This window comes from Pararge aegeria, chromosome 13, assembly GCF_905163445.1.
Source record: "Pararge aegeria chromosome 13, ilParAegt1.1, whole genome shotgun sequence".
In the NCBI taxonomy this organism is placed as follows: domain Eukaryota; kingdom Metazoa; phylum Arthropoda; class Insecta; order Lepidoptera; family Nymphalidae; genus Pararge; species Pararge aegeria.
Window position 1 is genome coordinate 1,347,283 of NC_053192.1, and position 15,137 is coordinate 1,362,419.

The 15,137-nt window shown below is 37.8% G+C and overlaps 1 protein-coding gene across 1 annotated transcript in view; it reads left to right on the forward strand.

Moving 5' to 3' along the window:
* The window catches only part of LOC120628680 (protein halfway), a 49,893-nt gene extending 39,939 nt beyond the window's left edge, over positions 1-9,954 (forward strand). The window contains exons 4-10 of the mRNA XM_039897236.1: positions 3,018-3,143; positions 5,043-5,243; positions 6,505-6,674; positions 6,977-7,162; positions 7,553-7,708; positions 8,435-8,539; positions 9,083-9,954. Of these exons, the coding sequence (XP_039753170.1) occupies positions 3,018-3,143; positions 5,043-5,243; positions 6,505-6,674; positions 6,977-7,162; positions 7,553-7,708; positions 8,435-8,539; positions 9,083-9,361 (1,223 nt within the window). The 3' untranslated portion in view covers positions 9,362-9,954. The remainder of the gene's footprint in view (positions 1-3,017; positions 3,144-5,042; positions 5,244-6,504; positions 6,675-6,976; positions 7,163-7,552; positions 7,709-8,434; positions 8,540-9,082) is intronic.
* The last annotated feature ends 5,183 nt before the right edge of the window (positions 9,955-15,137 follow it).

Genomic DNA, 15,137 nt, shown 5'->3' on the forward strand with positions numbered 1-15,137 from the left:
GTGCCGCAAATATGTACCTACCGTGTTCAATTATGTAGTGTGCCGTCGACGTTATTATAAAAACATTGTATCATACTATTTGTTCCTCGTGGTTTCACTCGTAGACTTAGTACAAGGTTTTGTTTTCGAGTATAGAAATACATGAATTTCGGAGTAAAATGGATCTTATTTGCATTGTCAAATTCGGTGACAGTGCAGTGCAGTGGGTAGGACTTCGACTTCACTTTTGGGGAGCCGAGTTCGAATCCCAGCACACACCTATTACTAAGTTATGTGCGTTTTAAGCAATTCAAATATCACTTGCTTCAACGGTGAAGGAAAACATCGTGACGAAACCTGCATACTGAGAGCTCTCCATGATGTATTCAAAAGTGAGTGATGTCCACCAATCCGCATTGGGCCAGGGTGGTGGACTACGGCCTTAACCCCTTCTCATTGTAGGAGGCGACCCGTGCCCTGTAGTGGGCCGGTAATGGGTTAACATGATGATGATGATGATGGTCAAACCTTCCTACAATTATTTAGCTCCGGCTGTTGTCAGAACGTATGTAATACAACAATCAGAAGTACAGGATTTGCGACTCTAACATGAGTGAAATTAGGTCTATTTTACTTTGACGACACAGAGTTTAATTCTCGAAAACGATTCCTGGTTTTCGAGCTAGCAAATCGTGTAACAAGACTACTGCGTTGCTAAACATCGTATCGTAAATCGTAATCTATTAGTAGCAGAGTTTCGTGAGACAGAGCTCGACCGGGGAAGTACCTACTACCGCCAATATATTTTTTTTCAAGTATCACTATCGCATTATGTTTAAGTATTCTCTAATGATAACTAATTACTTTGACATCCTTTTTTATCGGCTTCGCACGCTCAGGTTGCCTTTAAAAGATCACTTTTAGTCGTACGGCCGCCTTTGCACCCTAGCACTAAGTACTATTACTGTTTTCCTTGTGATTTTCCTATTGTGTTTTGTTCCAAAAAAGTGTTTCTAATCTATTCTATTCTACCATTTCCTAAAAAAATTAATACACACACACATATATATATAATACACTGTATTACAAACTAAATAAATAAAAAGTTTTGAAACCAAACAGCGTGCTGTGTTTCGTTCTTAAGATTTGATTTGAGAGATAAATTTAAAGATTTTAAAATAATGACAGTGTATAGTCAGTACATATTTGAAAATTTAATGTACGTCCATAAAAACATTTCTAAATTTAAGAAAAAATGTGACTGCAATAATTTAAACATTAGAAGTAAGAATAAACTTACAGTGCAATATACTAGGTTACATAAAATTCATAATTCGTTTAAAGGAAATTGCATACAATTCTACAATAAACTACCAATTGACATCTTGGAGATGTCTCTTAATAAGTTCAAAGTTTGTATTAAACGTAAGCTTATAGAAAAGTCCTATTATAGTATAAAGGACTACGTAAACGATAAAAAAGCTTGGGTGTAAATTATTGCTCTAACCAGGTTGCTCTTCTAATAATTTAAAATTACATTGTGAGATGGCGATAACAAAAAAAAAAAAAAAAAAACACCCGGCTAAGTTTGTTGTGGGCTTCTTCTTAGACCGGGACGCGTTTGGAACCCTCGTAGCTTTAGTTTTAAGTTTACGAATGTGGTTATCGCCATCATCTCACTACCGTGTAATTCTTATGTACGCATCAAAAGTGCCACCTGTGGGCCTACTTGAATAAAGATATTTTTGACTTTGACTTTGACTTTGACTTTGATCGTGGTTGCCGGTGTAATAATGTACTAATATACTACGACAATACACATACGATTGAAGTCAGTAGTGGAATAAAAGTTTTTAATAGGTTTTATTGCTTCGATCTGCGATATATTCGTTTAAAGTCGAGCTTTTACCGCCGAATTAGCGTATCCAACTACTTAAAAATTTTAGAAAATAATTGTAAATACAAATAAAATGAGAGAGTAATAGAAAATAAAATTTTTCTATTACTCTCTCATTTTATTTCTCTCTTGAAGTCTACGGAGATATAAGTAACAAACATACACATAGGTACAAACATACACAGTTTCGCATCATAATATTACAATGGACTATAAGTATAGTAAAAACTTAAGTAGGTACTAAACTTAATCAGAGGGCCGGTGTACTAAACCTTATTCTTACTTTAAATGTTTAATTAAACCGTGATATCGATTAAAAACAAGCTTCCGGAACCAGTTCCTGGCTGGCCGCGTCAGTACGCGGACCACAATAAGGTCAATGTCAGTGCATTGTTTCGGTTGGATGTAGACTGCAGCATCAGGCCAAGGTCACGGCGACAGTCCAAATACGACATAATGCACCTTGCACACGAAGAGCAAAATGCTACCATAGTTAATTAAAAATAAACTTATAGCAAAATTTTGTTTTCACATGCGAAAAATAGCATATCTGCGTGTGAAATCAAATTTAGATGAATATGAGCCTCCTTGACGTGTCCGTCAATGGCGGACCGGATCATAATGCTAATGGCCACGTGAGCGAATGTGACTGGCAAATCCTAATTTGTAATAAATAAATACAATGTGGTTGTGAAATTCTGTGTAAAGTGAAGGCGGGACCTTAGCGTATCTTTAGCGGCGTTCTTTTTTGCGTCCAACGTGCGTCCAGTCGCAATAAACTTCCTCGAACGGATGCGTCAAGATGCAGGTTATACAACTAATGCTCGCTAAGAGTTCATTAATTTTTCGCATGCGAAATATTATAACTATAACAAATTAAACGTATTTTTTTTTAATGCGATTGCTTTGCTAGGAAAGCGAAGGCACAAAAGCTGCGTCCTTAGCAGCGTTAATGTTGGCGTCCAGCGTGCGAACAATCTAGCTCAAACGGGCGCGCACGTCGTCTTATTGTTCGAATTAATTTACGTACCTAAAAGTTTGTACTGAACCCTCAGTGGTGAAGTAATACTCGCACCTGACCGTTAATTTTTGATGCATAGGCGACTTTTTGTGTACAACCAAACACTTCTTATTGTTCCAGTGACCCAGAACACGACTAACCTGCACGTGCTCAACGCGACCATCGACGAGTTGGATGTTTCCCAGTCCATTTTCCGGCGACTCACCTCCATGGCGCTCACTGATGGAAACATCGGCAAAATAATTGGTATGTAACATATTTTGCTTACTTATTATAACAAAAAATGTATCCCTCGATTATACAGGAAGAGGGCTAAGACAGGGCCATTGGCGATTTCATTTAAAAATTTAAGAAATCTCAAAAAACATAATTATTGTTTAGTCCTCCACGGCAAGCATACAAATTATATCCCCCGATTATAGGGGTAGTTGGGGTAAGACAGGGCCTTTAAGGATTTCGCTAAACAGTTGAAACAACAACAAAGCATAGAAATAAAGCATATACCCCCTTGGGTAAGATGGAATTCAAAATGGTTAATAATCGATATCAGCACAAAACAGACAGATATGGACAGCCTCATCGCAATCTTTTAGATGCTCCTGCACAGCTACTATACGCCCAGTAACCACAACACTGACATGACCATGACAGCATAAACATTTGATATTATCAGCATCACTCGGATTTGTAAGCTTTCGCGGTTCTTTGTGAGTTTTTTGGTCCTTCTTCTGTTTCTATTTGTTGTTTTGTTTGTTGTTGTTTGTTTGTCTCTCTTCTTAATCCAATTTGTTCGGAAACAGATTACTAAAATTTTACATTTTTCTCTTGTCTTTTCCTATTTTGGCGCGTGCGTGGATAATGTATTTATTGTTTTGGGCTAGTGAGATGGAATTTTGTTGGTTGCGATGTATAACTCGATAAGCTTGTGTTTTTCAAACTTGAGGTCCCAAGAATGTACCACGATGTGAAACTTGAGACGTTGGTGAAGTATCATATAGGTTAGAGTAAACGCTGCCACTCCACAGTAGTTTTGATGGCCACAACAATCTTTTTTGACCATATTTCTGAGGGCTGGGTTACAGTTGTTCTTTTCTAAATCGCAAGAAACCAGTTCCTGTTCTTCTTTTGCTAAAGGTACCTTGATATTTGGTATTTGATGCTATTTTTTTCTAGATATATTAAATTTGCAGTCCAGGGTGTTTAACGGGATATCGCAGGTGTTTTTGATCAAATATACTACAACAATACATCGCCATCTAGCCCCAAAATACCTACCGCTTATACATAAATACTTATAATATACAGATAAACAATCAGACACTGAAATACATTAATGTTCATCACACAAACATGTTGTTGGAAACGAACCCACGGCCTTGGACTCAGAATGAAGAGGCCCATTGCGCTAATCGGCCGTCAAAAAAGAAGCCGTCATTTTGCCTCTACTATAGAAACCTAGTTTCACACCTATTTACCACGATTGTAGAAGTTGCCATGTTTCTAATATTTTTTTACCCTTAGGTGGTAAAAAAAATTACTTGACCATCTTGTATTGACGTTCTTAATTTGTTTTACGCAAGCAGAGGATAGTCTAACGGAAATGAAGAAAAATTATACTAGTAAGTTTTTCGATGAATAAATAATTTAAGATTACGATTCGTGGATTTTGGGTTAACATTATAATAAAAATGATTTTTTCAAAAAAAATCTAAACAATAAAGTAAAAGGTTTCTTATTTCATAGGATGGGGCATACATGACACCTTAAATAATTATTTTACTACAAGCTTCTGAAGCTAAACTAAGAAACCAGTAGAAGAAGAGTAATTCAGCTTCAGTGCCTTCACCCCCTAGAGTTTTATATTATTTTTAGCTTAAATATGCAACATACACGCAGTTTTAATTACTTCACAATAATAGGACTGATTTATAATTTTTTTTTAATATTGTATATAAATACGTGTATATAAGATACTGATGGTTGTGACATTCAATCGGCTGAAACTCAGTATATAGTTATAATTTCAGTTACCGACTCATCATTATGTTATACTGCTATCGTCAGCCTATTAGAGCAAATTAAGCTTAATTTTATTTGTCTTGTTTCTCTATACTGTGATTCTTAACTTGCCTCTTTGATTTCCAGGCCAGTTTCCAAAACACTCATCAATCGCGTGCTTGAACATATCCAACAACAACCTGAGCAGTGCGACCCTCCAACCACCGATCCAGCGCCCCTTCGCATACCTCTTCAACCTGACCGTGCTGGACGCATCCCGGAACAACCTCACCGAGTTCCCGCTTAGCCTGGTGCAGAGCAACCGGAAGATCTCCGTGGATCTATCAGGTCTTAACACTTTTTTTACCACTAGTGATTAAAAGACAGTTTATTGTTCATCAAGAAACCAGCCCAATAATATGCTTCAGCAGTCAGCACGTAATTAAGATCGTATAGAACTAATATTGAAAAAACCACTCAACTTTGGTAGTGATTCTTGAACATGTCAAGTCATTCAATTTAGCGTTTGACAGTAATTATTTTACCTCTAATGCTATAAACGTTTACCAAAAAAATGGGACAATTATGTGAGATAGCAATATTCCGCGGGTGTGGAGTGAGACGTGCGCGGGGCGTTTTCACTGTTTTTGGACACAATGAACTGCATGCAATAATGCCTGAATGTTGGGTCTTTATATTCTAAATTCTACGGGTTCCAGTTGCAAAAAGAGATTTTGAGATTCCAGTCAAGGGAACGAAAATGCAGAATGCATACAGAAGATACGATGACGATGTTTTTCCTTCAACGACAAAGCAAGTGATATTTTAAGTTTCTTTTTTTTTAAATTAAAAGCGCACATATCTCCAAAAAGTTGGGAGTGGCGGGGTCTAGAACTCGTCAAATAAAAAAAAATGGGAAAAGTTATAATGCATTCCGCAATCACGTCCGAGAAGTTAGGGGCTTTTTAAAAACATTTCAATGTTTAATTGTCAAGCACATGAAATTGATGCCCTTAAGTTTGCAGCTCAAATCAAATGTTATGACCCCCCCCCCCCCCCCCCCCTCCGCTTATATTCAGCTTATTATTCCTAGGCCTATGTGACTTCCAATAAAACAGAATAATTTTTTTTTTGACAAAAACGAGTCTTTGTTTTACATCTAAAAAACAAGAATGAATATTATCTACAAAATTTTCAAGTCGGTGCCAAATAAAATATAGAAAGTTACTATGTATAGATCATATACTTCGTATTCCTTTTTATATAGTAACAAGGAAAGTACGAGTAATAAATAAATATACAATAACAACAATACACATATCGCCATCTTCTTCTTTGTCGTTACACTCTTGACAGAGTGGTAGTGGTCATCATGAAGCAATATTTTAATGAATGATATACATAAATACTTATAATGTACAGATAAACACACAGACACTGAAAAACGTTCATCACACAAACATTTTCCAGTTGTTGGAATCGAACCCACGCTGCCCACTGTGCCAATCGGCCGTCTAATAATAAAACCAACCAACTAAGTAACAAATACCAGAATTGAGAACCTCCGAGAGTGGGTTAAAAAGTGAAAACATCAACGCTTGTTCCGCAGGCAACAACTATCTGCCATGCAAGCACTTCCTGAAAGTCATGGAGACGAACAACAGCTCGCTGGTGACTTTCCTCAACTACGACAAGACGTTCTGCGCGCTCGACCTGCGCTTCAACTGGTTCAAGGACGTGCTCATCGTCCCCATCGACCATCTGAGGGTGCAGAAAGAGGTAGGACGAATAAAGATTGTGGATTTTGAAATTGAAGTTCTTGGCAGCGATTCGATAATGTTTTTCGACGAGAATTTTCGCCAAGCTTTAAAGCTTTATCTAGAGAATAAAAAAGTATTTCACGTTTCGGAAACGGCAATATTTTGCAGGATGTGTTCCTTGCATGACCTGTGAAGCGAGGAACACATGTTGCTCTGTTTATAGGCAATCGTTTTCAACTTACCATCAGGTGGGCTTTCTACTTGGTCGATCAATCAATAAAATGCAGATCAAGTAAATTTAATTTTGGTTCTGTTCTCCAGTTAAACATCAGCTGCCGTAACATCCGCCCGGCGGACATCAACTGCACATGCGTGCCCGACCGCCTCGAGCTCATGGACGGGGTCAACAACCTGGTAGCCGCAGTGGACTGCTCGCAGCGCCACCTGAAGGAGATGCCCACGAATTTGCCGCCGAACACCGCCAAGCTCAACGTTTCATACAATAATGTAAGAATGTGGATTATTTCATCACTACTGGTTGCTGAATTCCTGGTATCTATCGATGTTTCCCTTTTTTAATGGTAATAATTGTCGGAAAAAGCAGAGGTCTGCGAGATTTTCAGCTCCCCTGCCCCCCTGGATACGCCCATGCTTACCTAAGCCGGACCGCAACAATGCCCTTCATACTGGAACACAACATTGAGAAAATGCTGCTTATAAGCATGGCGACAGCACTTCCCCGGACGAACTCTGTCACAAAAAGCTCTTCTACTAAAACTAACAAAAGCTGTAAAAAAAAAGAAGTATTTTAGATTTAGAACCTTTATCTCTATGGCTCGTTAGATTTCACGATTTTTAGCTATAAAAGTGGTAGATTAGTGAAGTGTCTCGTTGCAGATAACATCGCTGCAGCCGGTGTCTGACCCGAGCTACGAACACGTGCGCCAGCTGCTCGTGGACCACAACGATATAGCCAACATCGTAGAGCTGGAAGGCACGAAGTTCATAGACAACTTCATGATCTTCTCCATCACTCACAACAAACTCAAGACGGTACCTATTTATTACTTATTTATCCAATCCTACTATAATATTATAATTAATAATTCTCTACCATAAAGTATTGTCTGGAGGAGATCGCTTAAAGCGATAAGACCGGCTTTGCGCATCTTATATATATATTTTTATTGTTTTGTTATTTCTTGTTTTCGCTTTTAATTTGTGCAATAAAGACTTCATCTATCTTTATCTACCTATTATAAATGTGAAAGTTTGGAAGTTTTTTACTCAATCATGCAAAAACGGCTGAACGGATGGATGAAGACTGAAAATTGTTTACGAGCTAAGCCGCGGGCAGACAGCTTTGAAATTCGGTATGCATGTCATCTATGCTATAGAAAACGACATTCACTTTCAATACCGATCTTTCAAATAGTTCCCGTGGTAGGATTAAAAATTGTTAACGAGCGAAGCTTTAGACCCAATTCTGAAGTACACGCAGACAAGTCGCGGGCAGCAGCTAGTTAGTAATAAATTAATCGTTCAAAAAACTAAAAAGCACACTTGGTATGAAACCAAACTATTTTCTACCTTTTAGTTTAATTTATTAATAAAAGATATGAGGAAGATCAGAAATTAGGAGATCCTTAGAAGAACTAGAGTGGAATGGCGTCACAGCCAAAATATTATTTTTTATAAGAGCAAAATTAATCAATATCCCATTCACGATCTTAGCCCCATCATAATTTAGTACCAAGTGAGATTTGTTTTGTATTCCAGATCCACACTTACGTCCTGTCCAACCGTTTCGAGACCATGGGACCCTCGTTATTGATATCCGGAAACTACATTCATTGCGACTGCAACACCGAGAAAGTGCTCAAGGTACCTAATGCTATATATAATTTATAATATTATTTCTGATCTCCTAAAAAATCCTTTGAAACGTTTCGATCGTACCATTTATTGACTATGCTTTCACAACAAAAGGCGACAGTATATATGTCTTTTAAAATACATTTGGACTAATATTATCATTGCATACATCTTTACTAATACAGTCCAAAAGATTAACTATGCCTCAGTGGCTGGAATTAGCTCGATCTAAACACATTTAATTCTTGTTGAAGCAAGTGATATTTTAATTGTTTTAAACGCACATAACCAAGAAATAGGTGTGTGCTGGGATTCGAACTCGCCCATCGAAAGTGAAGTCGAAGTGTCCCACTGAGCTATCACCTTCTTATGCGTGTTAGCGGTCCTAAATGAGTACCCAAGTACCTACCTATTATTTAATAGAGGCTTAACGTGCCCTCGGAGGCAAGAGGATTGACACCGCTACATCCATTGCTTCGAACTGGTAAAGATTTCTTTGTTGCCAGATAATCCCCACAGATAAAAAAATTATTAATTCCACATTTCTTCCAGCCATGGCTTCTCGAAAACTTCAAAAACATACCGGACTACAAAGGCCTGAAGTGCGAAGACAACATGGGCGCGGTGGTCGACCTGCGGGAGTCGCAAGTGTGCCACACGCCGAGAGATTGGACCGACTACATTTACTACATTATAGGACTGGAGGTGCTCATCTTAGTGCTGCTGATAAGCAAAGTGTCCTACGACTACTGGGTGTTCAAGACCGCGGGGTATCTGCCCTGGCCGGCGAACAAGATGCCCAGGTTGCCGTGCGACTGGCTGTGCGAATGAATTTTAATTGACTGTAAAAGGTAACTTCGGATTTAGTACTTGTAGAAAACATCGTCCGTGGAAGAACTATCACCATGATTATTTCTGCCGTTAAGCAGCATTGCTGTGTGCGACAGGCAAATGAGAACATCTACGCCTCAGGTTTATGGGCGGTTTATTTGTAGGACGTATCCTTGCATGCCCTGCGAAATGTTGCTCTGTTTAGTTTAAAATAATAGTAGGCAATGGTCGATTGTGGCCGGTTACTTGGTCAAAAAAAAATACCATCGACTAACTGTCAAAAATGGAACACAGAAAAGTGAGCTTTATGAAGAGCGGCATAAAGCTAATTGTGCTTCTCTTCACTTCTTACAATCCGTTGAGAACTCGTCGACAGGCGACGCCTAGGAAGAATGCATAATTTGACACCGTCACTCGTGGTCGAGTAGTCGTTTGACGGTGAACTGTGAACACTAGTTGAAAGACAGTTGAGTTGTTAAGCGAATAAATGCCTTCACAGTGAAATATATCTGCTAAGAACGGGGTCTCGATAAGAAACGGGTTAAAATTTTGTTCAGACTTAATATTATGTAATTTAGACAAAATCCATTTTATCATCAACTTATTTTATTTATTTTGTTTCATATTTAATCTATTATATTATTTTTAAGTAAATATAATTTTTATATATTATATGTACCTATATATTTAAGTAATGAAATATTTATTTTATGGGTATATGTATATATGCACCACCTTACTATTTTCTGTACCTGTTTTTTATCTTCGCTATAAGGCCGCCAAATTGTATACGTTGTTTTGTTATACTTTTCCTTTTTTTCTATGTAAGTACTTTTTGTCGTGTGCAATAAAAGTATATGCATTCATTCATTCATTCATCAACTGTAAACAACTTCACTACTTAAATTACTCCTATAGAAAGGTTTGCCCATAAGCACCACGCAGACGGGTTGGTACTGATGGTACCAATGGTACCAGTAGTAGCACCGCTACTGGCCGTTCTCCGTTATATTCCTCAGTCGCCTCGTACGACACCCGCCCGGCTATCACCGGTACAATTAGCATGTATAGTAAGTTAATCATAGTAGAAGACGAAGTCTTTTTCAGTGGGATATTGTTTACATGATATAAATCATACTTTAGGCAGTTCTTGCCAGTTCTTAGGGATTTTCTTTAATAAAGGCAAGTGAAAACAAAAGATAAGCTGTGATATTGAAAACTGTTTCATTTTCCTTCAATATAAGTTAGAAGTATTGAATGGATTTTGTCTAGATCACTTTTATTTAATCGAAGGCACATAATAAATAAGTATATTTCTATTTTACAAACATAGTTTTAGTTGTATTGTATATGTTTGACGTAAAAGATCGATTGCTGTGAACAACTTATAAGACAAGTTGAATAGTTAAAATTCCGAGGTCCCACTTTCTTAATTAGGGCTTTCGGTTCTGTTATGTTAATTTAAGTATTCGATTGGCAGCATTGTCCCAAATATAAACGTACATTACGATCTATTTATACCCGAACTCCGCCTATAGCAAATAACCGCTTATTATAACGTACATAAAATAATGAGAATGTCGGTTTAAAAGTACATTTAATATCTTCGACTTGAATAAATTTTAAAACTAAAGCCACGAGAGTTATGAAAAAGTCCAATGTTTGAATCTCTCTGACATGTAATTCTATGGAGTAAATTTTCATGCATTGTTTTGTCGACCGGGATCACAGTGTTCAACACTTATTGAATAAAATGAAGTCCCGGGTTTGATTTCCAGCACTTTGGAATTTATAATTTCTGTATTTTTTTCATTGGTCGGGTTAGATGGGAGGCTTTGGATTAAGACGTGCGACCAAGCGTTTAGGCGTTGCGGTACGATACCGCGTTGAAACCGATTACTATGGGTGCGCTGCCATACCCCTAAAAACTTAAACTGCATCATCACTTACCTACCACCAGGTGACAATGCAGTCATAGGGTAACAAGTACTAATAAGGGTTAATCTAAGACCGCGCGTTACATTACTAACTGTTCTTAATAAAGAATAGTCTGTGAAAACCTACTCATGATGAGTAGGTTTTCACATTCAATCAATCCATCGATCGATCCATCAATCCATTACCGGCCGACTAGAGAGTTTAGGTCGTAAACCACCACGCTGGCCCAGTGCGGATGAATTATGGTGAACTCTCAGGCATGCAGTTTTCCTCTTGATGTCTTCTTCACTGTTGAAGCAAGCTATATTTGAATTGCTGAAATTGCGCACATAACTTAAAAAAATTAGAGGTGATTTCTGATATTCAAACTCGGCTCAAAAGTTAAGTCACTAACCACTGAGCTATGACCGCTACGTACTCACAGTAAGGCACTTTGAGATTGATTTACCTATTTTAGTTCTGTCTTGACACAAGTGGCAAAGAACCCTTGACACCTAAGGACATTGTTTAATCCATAATACACTTGTCACTTCACTTCGGCCAAAAAAAACTGCTTTCGTGACGTCATTTCTAGATCGTAGGGTGGTACTACGTTATAACCTACTCAAATACGTTGACAGCTTAAAAATAACTTATCACTGTATCTTAATTACATGATCAATTGTGTGACAGTTAACAAATTGTGCAACCTAATGTGCTAAATGTTTAAATATAAGAGGGTAATTTTGTATGAAATCTCGAATGTCATTTTAGGATGCAAAATGAATTTATCTTGTAGGAAATTAAAATAGTACATATAGCCACTTATTCACTAGTATAGAAATGTTTCGATAAATCCTTTTAGTTTTTGCGCGATAAGAGAGCAATCGTCTACAAAAAATACGAGTAACGGGTAGACATAATTATCTCGTGGCGCGCATGCTATAGCCCTGCAGCACGGCTAGAATGGGCAGGAGACAATTATATACCCGGGGAAAGGATAAAAATTTATCTTCTCCCACAGCTGTATCAACTCTCAGAGCATTGGCGCACAAGTGGAAATAATATTCTAATAATATATGTGCAATAATAAACAGGGGTTAACTTCTCCTATTACTCCGGTTAGTTCAGAAGATGGACGCGTTAATTATTTCCCTTGTCGGGGAATATAATTTTTGTCTCCTGCCTGGGGATATTCCAAATACATGGACAGGTATTATCCAAAATGTCGCAAAAAAGGGAAACACTACTTTAAACTTGTATAAAGCTCTGGTTTAACAACTTGGTGGAACGCAAAACTGTTGTTGGTGGAACCATTGCAAAATAAAAATAGTTTTTAAATTTATGATATTGTTCAGGTACGTACTGGGAAATGACTGCATTTGCGAAAGTGGCAAACTTATGCTCCAGTTTACAACACAATGTTTATGACACAATAAAATCAAATGTATTATGATTACCTATAGTCTGATTTTTCTTAATAGTCTTTTACAGGAAAGAATAATCAGACTATTCTACAGATAGAAAAAAAGTTGTATAGATTTAGATCTGAAACCTCGTGTATACCTACTAGAAAATAAGTGGCTTAAACTCTTACAGAGGCTTAAATATTCATTAGGGTTTAGCTATAAGAACATTTAAAGTCAAGGTCATAGCTATGGAAAAGGTTTAAAACTTTGCACACAGACAATGGTTGTAATGCAGTTGAACTTAAATAGCCTGGAAATGATAATTTTTTATAGGAATTTGCCAATTCCTATTTGTCAAATTCAAAAACGTTTTATTCATGTATACCTTATCACAGGCACTTATGAAGACTTCATAAATTTAACATACACTAACGTTAGTGATGGTAATAGCTGCATTCGTTAACTTAAAACTAAAGCTAGGAGGGTTCCAAACGCGCCCTGGTCTAAGAAGAGCCCACAACAAACTTAGCCAGGTTTTTTTTTTGTTACCACCATCTCGCATTCGAGTTAATGTTTAGAAATGTCAATAACTCTAACCTACGCTCCCAGGGCCGTGGATGAAACTCACGTTCATATGAATGACGTTAGGAATCGAGCGTCACGTCTTTGCCGGCAAAGACGCCCAGGTTGTGTGCCTTTTTGCCCCAATTGCAACTACATCGGTTGTTATTTAATCGTCCGGGTCGTAAAGGACGTGTTTGGGACGTGTAAAATGACGCCTTAACCAATAGTGAATTAGGGTGTCCGGCATATGAGGCAATGGTTTATTAGTTTGCCTTCTTTTTGTAGTTTAGTTTGAGAATTGGAGAATGAAAAAGGACAGCAAAAAATACTTTTAAACTTATTTTCTGGATACGACCTTGACCGGAGTGCTAATGTAAAAATGTGTTATTCGACTTTGAGGCTTAAACAACGTAAAAGGTGCCATAATTGGCTTTTAATATATTATTGTCCAAATAGATTATATATTTTTTTGTAATTGTAATTAGATTTATGGGTATTTTTGTATATAAAGTGCAATGAAGACTGTATATTTTGTATTTGTTTTCCCAAATGTAAAGATGTTTAAGTAAATAATTTAAGTCAAAGTTGTGTTTTCATTTAACATTCGTCTATTCTCATTATCTTATACGTAGGTCGTGAGTGATTATCGAAAAGAAAGCACCTAAATGTTTATAGACGACGACGACGAGAGAAGATGCCTATCTACTCTTGATTTAAAGGTACTCATATTGTAGATACAGGGGAAAATGAAAGCTTGAAAGGGCATTCCAGATCCTTGCGATGCGAATCAGAAACTAAGATGCAAAGCGCTCCGTACACGTCTACGTTACGGTGCCTCGCGGTTCGATGGTAAAAAGGTGAGGAGGGGAATTAGATCAAACAGTTCTTGAGCTCCGAAATATAACTTATAGAATACCGAAAAGCGGGTAACCTTGCGACGTTGCTCTAAACTCTGAAGTTTTTTATTGGCTAGCGAGCCTTCTAGCATGGCGATCCACTGAATCCAAAGCATCAAGCTGATACTTGGCATTGCCATAACATAAATGGGAGTACTAAGAACCTGAGCTTGGAACAAGGTGAAAAGCTGTTCAGGCGTGAAGTACCTCTTGATTTTATTGAGGATGTACTGTTCGTAGAGTCCTCTACCCCTACGAATCCGATCTGAGATATGGGGCAAACAAAACTGCCATAAACAGGTTGGTCCCCCCACCACTAAGGATTTTATTCAAGAGCTAACTTTTGCTGGAATCCTCACAAATATTATAACTGCGAAAGTTTGTTTGTCGTTCCTTTACGCCCTAACTAATCTACTAGATTTTTTGACAAAGAAATAGTTAAAAAGACAGAGTTACATAGGCTTTTTGTCACAGAAAACCGGCGGATTTTTCTTTTCTTTTTTTTCGAGTAAACGCAGTAGTTGAACTTTTTGGGACAGAGCTCGTCCGGGGAAGTACTATCACCTTGCTAATTTCTGCCGCTAAGCAGCATTTGTGCAATGCTGTGTTCCGGTGCGAAGGGCGTGGTTGCCGCTGTAATTATAGACACATGAAGCTTAACACCTACGCCTCAAATGCAATTTATCCACGTATCTGCTACGAGTTGCTAAGATGTGGAACGCCCTCCCGGCAACTGTGTTTCCTGCCACGTATAATTTGATTACCTTCAAGGCTAGAGTGAATAGGCTTTTTCTAGGCAAGCGTGCTCCAACCTAGACCTCATCATTGCATTCTAACGGGCATGATTGGTGTCAAGCGCTAAAAAAAAAAAATTATGGTCACAGGGCAGCATGTTGCAGGATATGCTCTTTGTATGACCTGTGGAATGTTGCTTTGTTTACAGGCTATGGTTTTTCACTTACTTAGCTAATAAAAAAATAAAATCAATCG